This window comes from Argiope bruennichi, chromosome 10 (genome assembly GCF_947563725.1).
Source record: "Argiope bruennichi chromosome 10, qqArgBrue1.1, whole genome shotgun sequence".
NCBI classification, from domain to species: Eukaryota; Metazoa; Arthropoda; class Arachnida; order Araneae; family Araneidae; genus Argiope; species Argiope bruennichi.
The window spans coordinates 69,463,769-69,484,168 of record NC_079160.1 but is presented as its reverse complement, the minus strand read 5'-3'; the positions used below and the strand labels follow the sequence as shown (position 1 = coordinate 69,484,168).

Genomic DNA, 20,400 nt, shown 5'->3' with positions numbered 1-20,400 from the left:
ATTTGGTCAATTTTTTTTTTTTTTCATGTTTCATCATTACAAAATAGTTGTTCTATTCGGGGTACTAATCGAAATATTATTTAAATGCAGTTTGTAACTTGAGACATTAAATTCTTTCCAGTACTATAAATTCTAGTATGAAAGAACTGACCAGACATATGATGAAACAATATAATCATGCAATTTAAAAAGAAAAAGCGACATAACAACATTTTATTACGTAGAAATTGTTGGAAAAGAGAGAACAACGTTGGATAAATTTTTATTATTTAATTCTTTAGTATATTCTTGCAAAGTTCAAGATTTTATGACATTTAAGCATTTAAATTAATTATGCCGAGTGCATCGAAAATAACTATCTAGATCACGCTAATTAGACTTTAAATTCATTAATTATAGATCTGGAAAGGCTTTGAATATTCATGGCTTGCAAAGTAGTTTTCAAACAGTATATCTAAGAGTGAGAAAAATATTGGCAATACACAATTAGATATTCATTGATGCGAAGCTTTTGCAATTAAAAAAAAAAGCCAGGGCAATACTTTCAGCCTTGACATTTGGTTTCCCAATTACTATAAGTACTATCTAATATTTTATTTTCGTTGTTTATTTGTGACATTTTACTTTATTTTCAGCTTACTGAATATTTTGTTTATTACGTTTTCTAGTTTTTGTAGATTGATTTCAAAAATAGTTTTTTCGAAATATTTGATAATTATGGCACATATAAAAAAAAGTAGTGTAATCATAAAAAAAATCTGAGTTTGAAATCCGATGAATCTGCATCATATAGTTCTCCGGGAATATTATTTGAGGAGGAAGAAAAAAATCTTTAAGATTTTTCTAATAAAAATGTTGAAATTATATCTGTGAGTGTGATGTTCTAAAAACGGAACGAGCAAGGCAAATGAAATTTGGTATGCTGCATTTGCATCAAAATCATACCTGTGCTTCAAATTTCGGATTAAATTTGCCCACGGAGAGTTTATCCGCCTATTCATGTGCAATGAACTTGATGGATGAAATGTGGCATATGATCTTCAGCATTATTTATCCCTATTATAATTAGGTTTAAATCTATCAATTAGTAACTATTTTTCAGTTATCCAGTTCATATGCAAGCAATAAATATGCAAGCAAAAGAGCAACTATATATGTGTGTGTGTGTACGCGATTTGAAGTGAGTTTTGGAACAAAAATTGTTGATCTCTGAGAAAATTTCCAACCAATGAAAAGGGAGGCTCAAAACTGCATTTAATCTATGAAGCTAAACATAAAATATGCTATACTGCCTGAGAATGTGAATAATTCGAGGGAGAGAATACGCAAGAACGTTTCATGCCTTTACAGTTTGCACACTCATTTCTCGAGTTCTACCTTAAATGTAAGAATTCACTGATTTATGAACAGCAACGGATCTTCTGTCTTGACTGCAGACCTACAGTACCTCTTGTTATTATTTCTTTTATCTTTATATATTTTTTCATGCCATTTGCATCGAGTTTTTCTTTTAATTGATTTTGATAGTTTACATTTTTATAAAAAATGCTTTTTTTTTCCACATATATAACCGCTGATTAGTTCTGAAAATCTGTTATGTTGCACGAAATCTGAAATGAAATTAGAATAGCACCTAGAATTGGAATTCTTTGTAAATCAAAATAACGAAATGTTAATAAGCAGGTTATTGTTTTCGAATAGCATCGGAGAAGCTGAGCAAAACGAAAATCTCCTCTCTGAGTCCATAAAACTTTTTCAAAGATTCATATTTCTATCACACGCAGTTTTTAGAAAAATGGAAGGGAAAGTATATTTGTAATATACGTTTGAAAAGAATTACAAGATTTAACGTTACTATGAAAAAAAAAAAATATATTCTGCAGATATCCTCACTGAAATATCCAATAGACTTTGTAAAGGATATAAAAGCCCTAAACAAAGTTAAATAATCATTGATATTGCGTACACAAAACAATACTTGTAGAAATGAGCCACACACAAGCAGTAAATCATTATGAATCAACCGCAGCAGTACAAACATCGGATAATTCGTTGGAGAACGACACACCAAAGAGGGACCTCGTTCAACCACTCTCTTGAGCTCAACTCAATTGCCGACTACTTACTCCTTTCAAGATTTACTAGTTTCTGTGACAGGACAAAAAACTTCTAGAAAAAACATGGCATTCAAGTCATAATGTAACTGTCGACAAAATCCTCGAATAATCAGTCTCCCATTTAGTTGCTAGTCGACTCTCCGCCGTCAACGAGAGCGGTCGTGCTTACTGTCCTCTCCCCAAAGAGCGTACTTGAGTTTCGCATCATCTTCTCAATTAGTGAACTTCTTCAGACTGCGATCTATCTTCCGTTATTCTTTTTACACTTCGATAGTGAGTCTAGTGTTCATGCACAGAATTTTGTGCCTGCTACAAGATCATTCATTGCTCGACCATTACAAATCTTGTACCTCAGAGCTATTGTACGAGTCGACTGGAGTCGCATCCAGAGGACAAATTGAATTTTCTCATATCTATTGCTGTTCAAGGATGCTAGGCTAAGACCTCTACAGGCAAATGGGGTAAGTGTTCCCTAAATATCTTGTACTGTTAGTGTGTGTCATGCAGTATAGGTACATTTGTAAATCTAATTTATAAATCATATGGTAGTTTTTTTTTTGTTTTTTTTTTAATATTTAAGAATTTAGTCACGTTTCCTGTTACCCTTGTCGACTTTATTCGCTCTCCAAAATTATTTTATTGTTCCCAACTTCCTTCAAAGCCCATAAATCATATCTAAATTAATCATGTTAGAGAATTCAAGGGTTCAAATTAAGATATCATCTATATACTTTTGTTATTTCGTTGCTTATTTTTAAATAATTTTATAAATCATTGTTTCTCTGCAAATTCAATAATCTGTTGAATATATTTCTGTAAGTCGAATTTACGCTTTAATAAATTCTTTAGTAAATATCTTATCAATATAACTCTTTCATCGCACTTATTAGCAAGGTATTTGCAATCACGTAAAGTCAAACTCGATTCAATTACTTTATGAAGTGATTTTTTATAAATATTTGAACTAAAAAGTTTTAAGCAACCCTCATTAAATATTTTCCTCGTCCCCGATCGTAGGGAAGAATTTTCAAGATGGATATCAACGCAAACTCACAATAGAAATAGCTATAACTAGCACTTCCAACTCCTTTGTAAATTTAAGACCAACCAATGTCCCCTCCTCACTATGAGAGGAGAAGAGAAAGGGAAAGGGGGAAAGAAAGGGGGGAATGTGTTTAAGTACCATGCAGGTGGTATTTGGTCAAAAGGCAGATTCGCTGTCATTCAGCTGAATGGCGCAGGGGACACTACCGCGCTGTTTACAGCTTCCTTTTTGTTTGTTTTATTTTTGGGGGAGAGGCGCGATGACTTCTAAGAAAATAATAGTAACGTGTCATTTTCTTTCTTTCTTTCATATCCTTGCCTCTGAAACACCTTTTCTCTCTCTCTTCCATTCTAAATCTGTTTGGACAACGATCGTATTATACTTGTTGTTTAGATGAGTGCCAATGGATTCTTATACTCCAAACGGTTTTTCGCAAGAGTATAAGGAAAGAGAAGGCAGAGGCGAAAAAATCTTCAGTAAAATATCTAATAGAGTGGAAAACAAGGTCAAAGAATGACGAACTCCGGGAATGCGCCCTTTGTTATTTATTATTATTATTATTATTATTAGTAGTAGTAGTAGTAGTAATAATTTTACTTTATTTTTTTCTCTCCTTCTTATAGACGGCACATCTCTGCCTTAGCGCAATTTTAATGTTTGTCGCTCTTACCTTATTTTATGTTTTTTTCATTTATATTTCTTATGTTTTCCAATTTCTTTTTATATCCATTGTTCGCCTTACTTTCCTCTCCTCGATCATGGGTATATGTGTATGTGTATATGTATGTATATGCATATGTATGTATATGCATATATATATATTTATATATGTGTGTGTGTGTATGTGTATGTACGCGTATATATGTGTATGTGTGAGTATGTATGTGTGCGTATGTGTATGTATACGTATATATGTGTATGTGTGTATATATATGTATGCACAATTTTTCTAATAATAAGTAAATTGGCAATTATAACTCTCTTAAATACCATTTAATTATAAATAACTCAGCCAGGCACCTGAAATTTTTCCTTCAGTTGAGCCGAGAAATTATAATGATATTGGTAGTAGAATGTAATTATCCCCCCTCTCTCATTTAAAAATATTGTATGCATAAATACGCATATTTAAGAAAGTTTTTAATTTTTTTTTAACAACATAATTTACATATGGGCTTACAAATCAATTTTCTCCACTTTCTTTTTAAGTACGATCATTTTGCAAGATAAATGTAATTTTTTATTGATATAAATATCAACATTTTATTAAAATTTATCAAAGTTTTCAAATAAGATTTTTTTCCATATTATCAAAGTTAAGTTTTCTTATCACCAAAAGTTCTTAAAGTTTTTCTTGTTAAGAATTATCATTATCATTCATCTTTTTATGATCTGCCGTATTATTTTTTTTAAATCTCTTAAACTTGATTTTTTCTATTTTTTTAGCCATTAGCTATAATAATACATTAGCTCAATTATATTTAAATATATCATGCAATTTTTTTCTTCTTTCCTAATCAGTTTCCACAGTTATGGGTTTTTAATGCTATTGTTTCACCGCCATATCAAAATTCTTAAAATTAAAGGGGTAAGGGGGGAAAAAGGGGAAAGTAAGATATAATTCAAAGTAACGGCAGTAATAAGATTTGGTAGTCAAGTTTCTGTCTTTTTTAATTCCTCATGCGTGGCCTGGAAGCGTTTTCAGGCTCTTTTTCGCAGTTGTAAATTCCCCAAAGGGAAATAGAAAATATATATTTGCTTGTAACCAATGAGTAAGATGAAATTTCTTTTCCGGACATTAGTGCAGTTTCAATTACATAATAGTTGCACTAAGACTGTTCATAGACCTGTATTGCATGACACACACTTGGTCGGATAAAAGGGGAATAACTGCCCCAGTAGCCTTTTCTGAATAGATTTTGCATCAAATAATTTAACAGCTCTTATTTTTTGTTTATTCTTTTTACTTCAAAAATCCATATATTTCCAAGCAATAACAATGGAAGCAATAACAGATGAGTTGCCTTCTATGATGTTAGACCCTCCATCTGATGCTGATATCGGTTTATTACCACTTAGAAGAACCAAATCCTCTACTTCTATATCTCCAACAGCATCAACTATTATAAAAAATATTCCAACTGGTGATAAAAGTATTCCAATGAAAGAACTTTGCCAGAGACTCCGCAGCTTAATCAACAGTCGCCCATCAGATGGCATGCGCTCCCATTTGCCAGTATCAATTAAAATGGAAGCTAACCAAATCCTAGACCTTCTGCAGGATAGAATCTCAATAAACAATAAAAAGGAAAAAGGTATAGAAGTTGCAACCCAGGCAACAATTTCCCCAACGCATATAAAGGAAAAGGAGGAATATAGAAAAGCTAAGGAAAAATTACCTCGGGATAAGCAGTTATCAACAAATGCCATAAAGAAGCCTTCCTATGCAGAGGTGGCTAAATTAAAAAATAGAAAAAAAAAAAAAACCAACAATGCTTCTCTATCCAACAGAAGAAAACGACAAAACTATTGAATCAATTCTAAGAGAAGAACTGAAGGAGGACGGGCCCAATTTCAAAATCAGGACGGTGAGAAAACTTCAAAATAAAGGGCTGGCTATTGTATGTGACAAGGAGCAGGAATTTGACCAATTGAAGAAAACAATCGAATCTAATGATTCTCTTAAAAAGAATATAACTGTAAGATTGCCAGGAAAAAGATTACCAAGCCTAATAATATACGATCTGCCCAATGACACTACAAATAAAGATGTCCAAACGGCGATGAAAGCTTACACTAATATGCAGGAGGATCTGCGACTCCGATTCAAAATGAAAGGCCGCAGAGAAGGAACAAGCCATTGGATTCTGGAAACTCCCGGTGAGGTTCTCCATACGCTTAAACAACTTAAAAAGATTCCTATAAACTGGTCCATGTACCAGATGAAAGAATTCTTTCATGTCAAGAGGTGCTCGACTTGTCAAGCCTATGGCCACACAGCCTTTTCAAAAGAATGCAAGTTCACTACGCCTTTTTGTGGTTGTTGTGGTTATAGACACCACAGCAGAAGCTGCAGAAGTGAAGATTCCAACTGCATTAACTGCTACGAGAGCAACAGATTGAGAGGTACTAACTTCAACGTGCGGCACAAAGCCATCGACAATCAATGCCCCTGCTACCAAAAAGAGGTAGCAGCTTATAAAAAATCAAGGGACTATTATTAGTATGGACAGTATTAATTTTGAAAATTCTTCCTTTCCCTTTAACATCGCGACAGCCTCTACTCAAGACCCACTAAAAATACTCCAAATAAATTTAGCTAGAGCCAAAGCATCCACCAACCAGCTTCATTTGACAGCAAGCACGATTAAACCGGATATCATCCTAGTGCAAGAACAATACCACTATAACAACGAAATCCGTGGAATTCCAAATTCATGGAAAACGTTTAGTTCCACTAACCAGAAAGCTGCAATTCTCATCCCGTCAGCCCAAATAAAACCTGCTCTATTGGCAACAAAAGTGAACGTGGTAGCTGTAAAAATTCAAACATCCTCCTATCCCATCACAATAATTTCTGCCTACTCCTCACCAGCACAAGATGTCAGCACAACTCTCCAAGAAATCCAAGAGATCATTACCAGCCTCCCGGAGGAAAAGATTATCATCGGCGCTGATCTCAATGGGCACAACACCCTTTGGGGGTACAGATCCAATGACAACAGAGGCAATGAAGTCTTGGATTTTATCTTAGCAAATAATTTATACATCTTAAATAAATCAGATGCTCCACCAACTTTCCAAAGAAATAACAGCATTGGCTGGCCAGATCTGACATTATGTTCCCAATCAATTATAGACTCTTCCATTAACTGGGAGGTTCTGGATGATATTTCCTTAAGTGACCATAGATATATACAAACAACAATAGCATCCACTATAGCTAACCAGTTCTACAAAAGATACAAGACACGCCATGGGAATCATCCTAGATTTCTCAATATACTTGGTAAAGATATTTATTATCTAGAAAATAAAATAGCAACAGCAAGAAATTCCAGAGAGCTAAATGACGCTACAATAGTTCTTCAAAACTCTATTATTAATGCCTGCAACAAAACCTTTAAGATCAAAAAACAGCTTTTGTTAACGAAACCAAACTGGTGGACAGAAAAATTGGAAATTCATAAAAAGAAAGTAAGAGCACTAAGAAAGAGAGCACAGAGGGCACCAGAAATTGAAAAGCAGTGGAGATACCAGATCTTCAAGAAAGAAAAAACAGAGTACAAAAAACATATTAAAAAAGCAAAAAACACGGGCTGGAGAAATTTCTGCAGTTCAGCCTCCAACCCATATGGGAAGCATTACAAAGCCGCCTTCCGGAAATCTGTTTTCCCATCTCAAATTCCATACCTGATGAACAGTGACCCAAAAGGAAGTCTGAAGGAAGCAGCGCAAACCATCTTGGACCAGATTTTCCCATCTCCTGCTATTTCAACTAACTATAATTTAAACACTTCAACGCAGCCACTTGACCCTCCATTTTCCCTCCAAGAAATTTCAATGATTATAGACAACCTTCCGTCAGGTAAAGCTCCCGGTATTGATGGAATTGACAACCTCCTTCTTAAAATTATACACAAGCGCTTTCATAATATCTTCCCAACTCTCTTTAATAAGTGCCTAGAATTAAGTTGCTTCCCACTTTCCTTGAAAATAGGAAATATTATTTTATTCCAAAAACAAGGAAAAGATCAGAGACTGGCATCTTCATATCGACCCATTTCTCTCCTGCCAACAATCGGGAAGGTGCTAGAGAAATTAATGACCCAAAGGTTAACTTATCATCTTGAGACCACTAATAGCCTCAGTGAGCGTCAACATGGGTTTAGGGAAGGTAAATCTGTAGACACAGCCATCCATGAGCTGATAAACAAAATTCAAGCTGCAAGAAGAGAGGGCAAGCATGTCTTAGTGCTCTCTATTGATATAAAAGGAGCCTTTGACAACTTGCAACACAAAGAAATTCTCAAAAGTCTGGATGAAAGTCCCTGTCCTTTAAACATCAATCGCCTCTTTCACAGTCTTCTCCAAAACAGGAAAGTGACCCTAATGACTCCAGAAGGTAGGGCCATGAAAGATCAGAAACAAGGCTGCCCTCAAGGATCATGCAGTGGTCCCGCTCTCTGGAATCTCGTAGCCAACGAAATTCTCAAGCAGGTCTGGCCAGAAAATGTACACATCCAAGCCTTTGCAGATGATTTTGTACTGGTTATCGAAGCGGACACAAAAAATAGCCTGGAAAGAGAAACTGAACTTGCAATAGCCAAATTTAATTCCTGGTGCTCAAATAATAAACTTTCCATCTCCACGGAAAAAACAACCCATATTTTATTCAGCAAAATGGCGAGAGGCCCCAGAATCATGTGGAATGGAGACATCATTAAGAGAAATAAATCTATTAAATATCTAGGAGTCCACATTGATGACCAATTAAACTGGCTAGAACACATAGAAAAACAAGGAGAAAAGGCTATTAAAATGCACCAAAACCTCAAAAGAATCGCTGGAAGCACATGGGGAATCTCTCAGAAACACAAAAGAGTTCTTTACAAGACAGTAGTTGAGAGAATGCTCGCCCATGGTTCATCAGCGTGGTGTCTAAACCCAACATATAGAATGAAGAGGAAGCTCTCCACCATTCAGAGACCATTTCTTCTCTACATTTCAGGTGCTTACCGCACAACTCCAACAGCAGCGCTACAAACCATTCTCGGCATTCCAACCCTGCACCTGCAATTACAGTTTGAAGCCAGACTAACGACAATATATCGCCTAAGAATCCCTCTTCCTCATAATATAACAGAGATACAACCAGAAGATCTAGAGAAGAAAGCAACTGGTTGGTCTACTCACCTTCACAGCATCTCAATCCCAACCAAATTTCATTGGAAGATGAAGGAACAAATTTATCTCAAATAAATAATATCAATATCTTCACAGATGGCTCCAAAACAGAACATGGAGTTGGAGCTGCGTTTTGTGTTCTGTTCAATGATTCCTGGTCCTACCACTGGTCTGCCAAATTGAATGACAATAATACCGTTTTCCAAGCTGAACTCGCTGCACTTCATGAAGCAGTAAAATATACATCTCAGTTTTCAAACAACAATACTTTTAAAATACATGTTGACAATAGAGCTAGTATCATGGCATCTTCAAATCCAAAGAGCACAAACCAAAAAGCAAGAGAAATTTTTGGTGTCCTGCTTTCAAAACCAACAATAAAAATTTCATGGGTTAAAGCACACGCGGGCAATATAGGCAACGAAAAAGCAGATCAACTGGCAAAGGACGCAACGCAAAATGGGCAATTTTACATGCAAACAAAGATACCAAAACCACATATAAAAGCCCTCCTCCGGAAAGACATGCTTGAGGAATGGCAAGGATATTGGAGCAATGGTGTCACAGGCAGAAAAATTTTTAATATCTTACCTTCAGTCAACCTTAATCCCACTAACTGGAACAGAGAGGAAATTATTTTCTTCTCAGAACACGGCCCTTTTCCTGCCTACCTCAAAAGTTCAACCTGTCTGAGAGTGACCAGTGCAGTTGTGGTGGGATAGGCACCGCACTTCATTATGCTACGGAATGCCTCCTTACAATCTCCTGGCATATGAAAAAACCATCACCAAGCCATGAACAGGAATGGCTGAAAAGAATCGCCGGCAACTTCCTTTCCAGACAAAAAATCCACAGTATAATTAAATTTATAAGTGGAAATAGAGACCTATTCTCGCCTCCATAGCACTCAACATCAAGTCTCATACCAAAAAAGACTAAGGGAAAAAACAAGCACTGCAGTCTCCTGTCACACATTTCAATCAAACAGAGATTGTCTTTATTTCCATTTCTCAAATCATTTTCCATCTGATTTTTTTTAACTGCATCCTGATCTACTATAACATAAAAAATGTGAACACAGATTATATGTATATTTTTACACATTTTATCTCTCAATCTGCATTATATTTCTAAGCTAATTACTACAAATTATATTTCTAAGTTGAAAAATTATGTAAACGGTCTCATCATAATATAATTTCTTATATAATTGTAAATTTTGTAAATAGTTATTTTTGTTTCGTTTTCCTACTGTAAATATTTTGTTAATTAAATAAAATTCCCGTAACATGCCTACCAAACCGTTCAGTGACCAGAATGGTCACGGATACGGGGGTATGAGACGGCGTTCTGTTCTGTTCCCATTTAGTTGCTAAATTCGATGTCAAGGCAAGAGTCATCGACTACGTATCTAGTCATCCACTTTCACTATATCTGCAAAAGTATTTTTTCTACAAGGAAATTTATTGCGTAGAGAAGCAAAATTACAAATTCATAAAAATATTAAATGAATATAATTAAATAACATATGACATGGCAAATAATTAAAAGCTACTCAAAATAATCGCAGTATAGTCACTAACTGCATATCAACATCGTAGTGTTGACAGGATGCAGGTAAGCTATTAAGACACTTTTTGAGGTAATTGAGATTCTACATACCATCTACTTTCGGTATACCCAAAGGAGAAAAAAATGTAAAGGAATTAAATTTGATGGTCCTTTTGATCTTTCAGAAAGTGGACACCCATGGCAAATATAACAAGCACAATATTTTATTCTTTTTTAAAAGAAAGCAAAATGCTAGTTGTTTAACAGACCTAGCTTGTCACCCATCTTTTTTACTGTTCTTTCATAAGCTTATGAAATACTAACACAATTTTTTCTAAATTTTTACAATTTTATTAGAATTTATGCCTTTTTATTATTTATTTTTCTGAAATGCGGTGCGTTGTAGACGGTCGGCCTTTTCAACAATTTTAGCAGAAACAGAATATTTTCGTTCCGCACAGTTTCTTCGGGGGTAGTCGAACACTCTGTACAGATAAGAATCTTTATGGTCTCTTCGCGGTACCGCAAAGCTTAACAGCTTAACTGTAATCTTAAGCAAAATCAAAAACTGGTGCACTTTTAATCTCTTCCTGAGAGTTTTACTCCCCTCTTACCCTTCTAAACTGCTTCAACTTTATTTCTTGATTATTTTATTCCAATGAAAAAATAAACCATCTTCTCTCTAAACAACATTTAACTATTTTTCTTTATTTATGAATTATTCAAATAAAAAGTCTTGCTATTTAGATTATAAAAAGAGAAACATTTTAGAACAACATTTGTAGAGCAAAAATTATGATTAATTGTTCATAATTCATGTCAAGATAGTATTTTTTTTTCTTTTAATATGTAGTAAAAATGTGTACAATTTAATATTTGATATTGAATATAAGAGTTTAGGTTAAATAGAAATTTAAAATATATTTAAATGCTTTTTTAGTTCTATTCGTTAATCTGTTGACGTTTGATTAAAATTGATTCAATTAAACGTAAAACTGACTTGTTATAATACAGCAATCGTAAAGCTGATTAGTTAAATTACCATATTGAGAATTCTCCAGCAGGGATTCTCCCGTGGAATCATAATAATCAGTATTGCTTTTGGTACTTCCTCGAAGACTTTCTTCATCTACTGTACTGCAATCATATCCTTTCCAGCCTTCTTCGCAGTAGCAGGTATTTATATTTGTGCAAGTCTAAGAGAAAAAAATAATGTATTTTACAAAAGAAGTTGAATGAATTTTAATATCAATTAATCCTGCAGTGCATCGTGTATATACGTTTGCACATTTGGCTATACGTTTATATGCTTATATACACGTATTATATTGTGTATATACGCAGTGCATCATTTGGCAATACGTTTTTATTACCATTTATAAGCTTCACATGACTGTTTCTAAAGGCAATAATGAGTGTTTGAAAATCCTTTTTATAAATATTAGCATTGTAAAAAAATATATTGGTGGAAAGGAACTTTTATTTTTATTGCAGAATAAGTTATCACGTGATTTGCGTCACTGAAAAATTGTGTAGTTCTTAATGTAGCCATTTGCAATATTTTTTTTTTTTAATTTCACGAAAAAAATAGTTAAAAACTTTTTAAAAATTATTTTCCTTATTATATGCAATTATTCAAAACACATTTTTTTTTGTAAAGAAATAAAAATTCATGCATTGTAAGATTAAATACGCTATATTTCGAAATATGTAGGATAGCGATTGCATTTGTTGATTGTTTAAATTTGTTACTGGAATGATTAATCTAAATCGGTAAAGTTTTATAATTATCGATATCTACACTCATATCCATAAATTAAGGATAATTCAGAGTCACGCAGAAATCGAACTCTAAAATACATATATTGTCACGAAGATTGGAAATAACAAGGCTGTTAGGTTGAACAAGTAATCAGATTTATTCAAACAAAGTAACTCTCAAGCGTACAGGACCGATAACTCGACCACAACTGGTGACACTTGACTTTATATACACTCTCAGAATGTTCGAGAAACATCCAGATAGAACATTTAAAGAAAGATCTAGAAACTAGAGAAATAATAAATAACATTTTAAATTAAAATTCCAGTCTTTGGATAAAACTGACTTGGCTGGTATTCGAACCTGGGTCGTGAAGGTCTACAGTCTCGTGTCTTGCCAACCAAGCCACAGGAATTGATATCAGTAGTTCATTATGCGGCATTACTCCCCTCCAAAGAAAGACAGCGCCCCGCTGTCAATCAGGTTAAGGGCTTTTACTCTGGAACGTGTCATGGGACCCTTGTAAATTTCTTTATTTTCGGCAGGTACGACATTTTCATTTTGACTGTCCTCAATTTCAATTTGCTTGTCGGGATCATGGTATGGTTTCATTCGCAGTACATGGACAACGTCTCTTGGTCGTCTTCTTCGGGATTCAGGGTCAAAATCTTGCACCTCGTATGTTACGTCTGATAAACGGCGTAAAACCTGGTAAGGCCCAAAGTACCTCCTTAAGAGCTTCTCGGAGAGTCCAACTTTTCGGACTGGAGTATAAATCCATACGAGATCTCCAGGAGCATAAGATACCATTCGGTGTTTGGCGTTGTAACGTCGACGGTCTTTATCTTGGACACTCAGGGTTCGCACTCGGGCTAACTGTCTTGATTCTTCAGCCCTGGCAACCATCTTAGCGACGTAATCATCATCTACATCATTGGGAGAGAATGGCAACATTGTATCTAACGTCGTTTCGGCGTCGCGTCCATGAAGTAAAAAGAAAGGCGTAAAACCTGTCGTCTCCTGTTTAGCGGTATTATAAGCAAATGACACAAACGGTAAAATTTCGTCCCAATTTTTCTGCTCTGTATCCACATACATGGACAGCATGTCGGTCAAAGTTTTATTAAAGCGTTCTGTCAGTCCATTTGTTTGAGGGTGATACGCCGTCGTGAAACGATGATCGATATTGCACAGGTCAACAAGGGTGGAAACAAGTCTTGCTCGGAAAACGGCTCCCCGATCCGAAATAATTACTCGTGGAGCTCCATGCTTTAGAATAATTTCTTCGAGCAAGAACTTTGCTACTTCTTCGACTTCGGCGGTCGGCAAGGCTTTTGTTATGGCATATCGTGTCAAATAATCTGTGCAGACTATGATCCATTTGTTTCCCCGACCAGATTTTGGAAATCTTCCGAGGAGATCAACCCCAATGCGATGGAAAGGTGCTATAGCTGGAGGGATGGAAACTAATCGTCCAGGTGGTCGTTGAGGAATAGGTTTTCGTCTTTGGCAATCCCGACAATGCATGACATATCGGACAACATTTCGGTACATCCCTGGCCACCAAAATCTTTTGCGGATTCGGTCGTAAGTTTTTGCGAAACCAAGGTGGCCTGCCGTAGGAGCGTCATGGAAGTGTCGAAGTATGTCGACTCGTAGATGTTTCGGAATGACTGGTAGCCACTTTTGTCCAGCTGGATCAAAATTCTTTCTGTATAGAACCCCGTCAATTAATTCAAATCCTTTCTTTTCTATGGATCGGCTGTTGTTGTCAATGTTAATTTTTACAAGGTCTGGATCTTTTTTCTGTTCTATTGCAAGGTTCATACTCGTGGTAACGGCTAGGGATTTGTCTGTTGTATGAGTCTCATCTTCCACTGGATTTCTCGAGAGAGTGTCGGCATCCCTATGCTTCTTACCGGTTTTATATTGAATGGAAAAATCATGTTCTTGAAGTCGAAGGGCCCATCTTGCAAGCCTTCCTGAAGGATCCTTTAAACTCATAAGCCAGCACAACGAATGATGGTCGGTTTTAACTGTAAAATGTTTTCCGAATATATATGGCCTAAATTTGTTGATTGCCCACATAATGGCGAGGCATTCCCGTTCGGTAGTGGAATAATTTCTTTCGGCTTTTGTCAAAGTTCTGGAGGCGCATGCGATTACTTTTTCAGCTTTATTCTGGATTTGCACCAAGACAGCTCCAATACCATAACCACTGGCATCCGTATGAATTTCTGTAGGGGCATTTTCGTCGTACATTCCTAATACAGGATCAGACGTAAGCGCTTTCTTCAGACTGTTAAAAGCTTTCATTTCTTCATGACCCCAATGAAACTCCGCACCACCTTTTAGCAGCATCTGCAAGGGTTCAGCGAGATAACAAAAGTTCTTGATAAATCGCCGGAAGTATGAGCAAAGGCCAAGAAAACTCCGTATATCATGTTCGGTTTTGGGGGTAGGAAAATTGCTAACGGCTTTCACTTTGTCAGGATCAGGACGAACGCCACTACTAGATACAAGATGGCCCAGTATTTTTACTTCTCTGGCCGCGAAAAGACACTTCTTCGGGTTGAGTTTAAGACCAGCATCTTGAAGGCTTTTTAAAACAAGTCTTAATCGAGTGAGATGGTCATCAAAAGTTTCCGAGAACACTATTATATCGTCTAGATAACAGAGACACATAATCCATTTGAAATGGCGCAACAAATTGTCCATCATTCTCTCGAATGTCGCGGGGCCATTACAAAGTCCGAACGGCATGACTTTAAACTCGTATAATCCTTCGGGTGTTATAAATGCCGTCTTTTCACGATCAGCCTCGTCTACTTCTATCTGCCAGTATCCAGAGCGAAGGTCCATGGAAGAAAAGAACTTGGCGCCCTTCAGACAGTCTAATGTATCATCGATACGAGGAAGAGGATACACATCTTTCTTCGTGATCGCATTGAGCTTGCGATAATCAACGCAAAAACGCCAGCTTCCATCTTTTTTCCTCACGAGTACAACGGGTGAAGACCAGGGACTTTCAGACGGCTGGACGATATCGTTATCGAGCATCTTTTGAACTTCTTCACGAATGATGCGTCTTTCGGTCGATGAGACTCGGTAGGCTCGTTGGCTGATTGGAGTATGATCACCCGTGTGAATCCGGTGTCTCACATTCGTCCGTGCAGCTGTCTTCTTGTCAGTCTTCGTGAAGATTGCAGTAAAACGTCGTAGCAGTTTAGCTAGTTTGTTTTTCTGTTCATTGTTCAACTCTGGTGACAACATCGGTGAACAATCCATTTCGACGTTTGGTGTCTCTTGCTGTGCATCGATGTCATCTGACTTGCTAGAAATTACACATAAATGTCCCCCATCCAGTGGTTCGGCTTGGCCTATGCACATTCCTCTAGGGATTACTCTGTTCGTGGACTGCAAGTTGGCAACCCAAATTTCACTTTTCCTGTTATGGTATAAGGATACCATGGATGGCACGGCGATGTTTCTCTCAAAGAGCAGCTGCTTATTACCATCAATGACTACGTTTAGGTCTCCTTGAACATGGTATCCTGATACTGCTACTTTTGTCACAGAATGGGGTTTAAGTGTGTAGTCTTTTGTGGCATACAATTTCCATGTGTCTGGTGTGGAAACGTCTTGGCAAATGTCTTCTACGTATAGTTCACTTTGACCACAGTCGATCACGGTTTGCGAAGCTTTTAAAAAGTCCCATCCAAGGATTATTTCGTGACTACAATGCGGCACAACAATAAATTCAAACGGCAGTTCTCGGCTGTTTATCTGAACACGCAGGATACATTTTCCGATCGGTCGGATGAAACTTCCATCAGCGACTTTCAGTACAAGGTTTTTGGTGTCAGAAAACAAAACCTTCTTTAACGACCGTCGATACTTATCGGAAATGATCGAAAATGAGGCTCCAGAATCGACTAGAGCACGTATAGGTTTCTTATCTGTAATGATGTCCAGTTGATTTCCCGTCATCTTGGCGGCCGATGGAGGATTTCCGTTGCATGCACCTCCTAGAAAGGTCGCTCCGTTCAGTTTTCCTCATTTCTGCGGCTTGGCGACTGACTGGATCGACGATACGGTGACGGTGATCTGAAACGGCGTGTAGGGGATCGGCCTCTAGATGGACTGGGTGTGGAACGGCGGATGGTATTTGGTCGGCGGTATTCTTCTTCTTCAGCGTCAGTTTCGAAGTTCTGTTGGCGGCGTCGATAATTGTCAAATACAGCTTTCCGTTCTCTGCAATAGCGCACAACATGTCCTGGACGGCCACAGTGGAAACAAACTGGTCTATTGTCGGCAGTTCTCCAAATATCAGTTTTTCTTGACTGTACGGGCAACCTCTGAGCAGGGGTTCTGGTTCGTCTGGCCACAGCTGCATAAGATGGTCTTGGTCGAGGTTCGGTTGGTTTTGCTGAAACCGGTGCCAAAGCTTTTACGACTTCGTCTTGCACCAGGTCCTCTAACGACTGGGAATATGGTTCCGAAGGTGCTTTAAGTTCGGTAACCAACCGCTGAACTTCCTCCTGCACTATTCTGCGAATGAGGGACGTCAAATCTGGCTCGTCCTCCATGGATGCTACAGGTACGACGTTTGGTAGCCTCTCAAATCTCTGTCGTTTTACTCTCTTTTGCTTCATATCCTCTATATAGTTGCACCATTTTGTGAAATCAGCTATAGTGGTGATTTCTTTCATTAAAAGGGCCTGATAAATATCTTCGGCAATACCTTTCATTAGGTGGGACACTTTTTCGCAGTCAGACATCGATGGATGAACCTCTAGGCAGAGACCTAATACGCTCTGAATATAGGACTGCGTACTCTCCCCTGGGCGCTGGGCTCTGTATTTAAGTTGTTCTTCGGCTTTCTTGGTGTGTTTTTGACGGTCACCAAAAAGTCCTAGTAATCCATTTTTAAATGCTTCCCAGGAATTCAAGTTGTCTTCGTTGTTTTCAAACCACTGCTTAGCAGTGCCATCTAGGAAGAAATATACATTGGCGAGACACACCATGTCATCCCACTTGTTGAAATGGGCAACTCGATCATACTCCTTTAGCCATTTAAGAGGGTCCTCTCCAGGCGTTCCGGAGAATGTCGATGGGCTCCTCAGTTGTTGGGGCGTAGGAACAGTCACTACTACGGGCTTGGCTTCTACCGACATTTTTGTCCTTTTTCTGCTTTCTGGAGAGTAAAATCCAAATTCGGGAGATAATCCTCTCAATCGAAGGCTCCTCCGTAGGTTTTCGCTATCGTCCACGGTTGCAGGAATAAGTACCCGGCGCCTCCACCAAACTTGTCACGAAGATTGGAAATAACAAGGCTGTTAGGTTGAACAAGTAATCAGATTTATTCAAACAAAGTAACTCTCAAGCGTACAGGACCGATAACTCGACCACAACTGGTGACACTTGACTTTATATACACTCTCAGAATGTTCGAGAAACATCCAGATAGAACATTTAAAGAAAGATCTAGAATCAACTAGAAACTAGAGAAATAATAAATAACATTTTAAATTAAAATTCCAGTCTTTGGATAAAACTGACTTGGCTGGTATTCGAACCTGGGTCGTGAAGGTCTACAGTCTCGTGTCTTGCCAACCAAGCCACAGGAATTGATATCAGTAGTTCATTATGCGGCAATATCACCCATAAAATTACTACACACTTCTTCAAAAATCATATGCAAATTGCAGGAAGCCACCAGATGACACCGATAGTACGTCACAATGACGAGAGTGTAACAGAGTGATGTATAAAGAATACAGGCAAAGAAGTAAAATTGTTCGCAAGCGCTTTATAAGCCTTTCGTGCAATAACCACATAGTTATGACACAAAGGAAGCATTTGGATGATTTTTTGCTTGGTAGAATTATCGGCCGTTTGGAATGTGGGCGTACAAAACTGGAAGTATCCAAGGTACTTGGAAACGTCCAGAGTGTCATCTCCAGGCTTTGGCAACGATTCCAAGATGATGGTAATGTGAGCAGATGTTACAACACAGGTCGCCCCGAGTTACAAAGCTGAATGAGGACCGGTATTTGGCAGTTACTGCCAAAAGAAGAAGACAGAGCACAGAATCAGGCCTGTCTCGTCAGCTCTCTTCAGCCACTGGTACGATAGTTTCAAGGCAGACCGTGTACAGACGCTTAGGGTAGATTGGTCTATATGCTCGTAGGCCTGCCAGATGTGTTCCACTTACTGCAACTCACTGTCTCCTGCGGTTAGTCTGGAGATGAGAGTGTAGCGATCGCTCTAATTCTCTCGGAGAAAGTGCGCCAAAGTTTGATGTGCGTTTTATCTCCATTAATCATAAAATGACCTTGAACGCGCAGCCAGCATGATTCAGTTTCCCGCCTCTCGGGGAGCGCAGATGAATAGAACCAGAGTAGCTCCGAGGGACAGAGTATGCGATGTTGTTGTATGTCGAATAAAGATATATTTTTGATATAAACGAAGAGTGATTGCTTCCAAACCCTTACATGGAGTCAGATCATGACAAATAACATTATGGATTAATCAATCCTCCTCAGTGGTGACCCGGACGTGATTTGAATGTATTGAGGAAACCGCAACAGTGGGCTTGTGTGATGTTTTCCGACGAGTCCAGGTTTAGCTTGCAGTTTAATTCTCGCCGGATCATCATATAGAGAGCGCCAGGTATCCGTTACCACCAAGAGAACATCACTGAACGACACCGTTACGATGGTGCAGAATTGCTAGTTTGGGGAGGAATTATTCTGGGTTTCAGAACTGACCTGCATGTTTAAATTGGAATCATGCCAGGCCAAATCTATCAAGACATCATTCTTGAACAACATGTACGTTTGTTTCGAGGCGCCATGGGCGCAGAATTCGTGTTTATGGATGACAATGCCCGTCCTCATCGTGCGAAAACACCGTAAACGAATGCATTCGATCGGAGGATATCACCCGGATGGACTGGCCAGCATTCTCACCGGACTTAAATCCAGTAGAACATGTGTGGGGCATGCTTGGCCGACGAGTTGCAGCCCGTCAACCACCTCCTACATGTCTACTGGAACTTCGGGAAGCATTGCTTAATGAGTGGTGTAATATTCCCCAAGATTAGATCGATAATTTGATACTCAGCATGCCTAGGCGTTGTACGTTCTATATTGTATCGTCTGGGAGACATACTATGTATTAACCATCATACCAGCCATGTAATATTGGTTTTTGTAAATAGTTTTTTTTTTTTTTTTTTTTTTTTTTTTTTTTGTAATTTGCTCCAGAGAGCAAAAAGTCGCAAATTTTATTAATTATATCAAACATATTGCATCTTTTTTGCTCTTTACCTTTTGTTTAATAAATAGGCTTTTCAAATAAGTCACATTTGTTTTGCTTCTGACTCTTTTCCTGAACTTGCATTACCCTTAAGTTATGAACATGAGTGTAAGATAGTTTTATGATAAATAGTTTTTGTTCTGTAATACATAAATAGTTTTATGCTCTGTTTTAACACGCATGAAACAATTTGTTTTGTATTAAATTCTTTTCTAGCTTTTTTACAAAATAAATAAATAGCTTACTAATAAATTTTGATGAAAATGTTTTTATTGCATTAGATTGGTATAATAAAATTATTATGAAAATTTCAAAGCAATACCTCAGAAAATTAGAAATTTTGATTTCAACATCCATTGTACCCTTAAAGGCAAGGAAAGCGATTTCATTTTTAATGAGTTAAATGATTGAATTATTAAACTAATAAATAACATATTAAAGCACATCTGGACTAATATTCGACAGTGTATCATTTTTTTCTGCTCATCAATTTTAACTGACAAACTGATTAATTACTTATGAAGACACATCTTTAATTTAATTTCAAAAGTTTATAAAGATAAATAAAAAAAAGACCAAAAATGTACTAAAAAGCCAAAAAGCAAGAGGAGAGCAGTTTATTGAATTTAAAATATTTTTTTTATTTCTTCTGAATAATTTTTTTTTTATTTCTTTCGAATCATGGAGCTACGGTG

At 37.2% G+C, this 20,400-nt stretch overlaps 1 protein-coding gene across 1 annotated transcript in view; it reads right to left on the bottom strand.

Annotated features, from left to right (window-relative positions):
* Nucleotides 1-20,400, bottom strand: part of LOC129988522 (zinc metalloproteinase-disintegrin-like batroxstatin-3) — a 122,731-nt gene that overhangs the window by 4,897 nt on the left and 97,434 nt on the right. Inside the window, exon 24 of the mRNA XM_056096768.1 lies at nucleotides 11,663-11,816. Within this exon, the coding sequence (XP_055952743.1) occupies nucleotides 11,663-11,816 (154 nt within the window). The remainder of the gene's footprint in view (nucleotides 1-11,662; nucleotides 11,817-20,400) is intronic.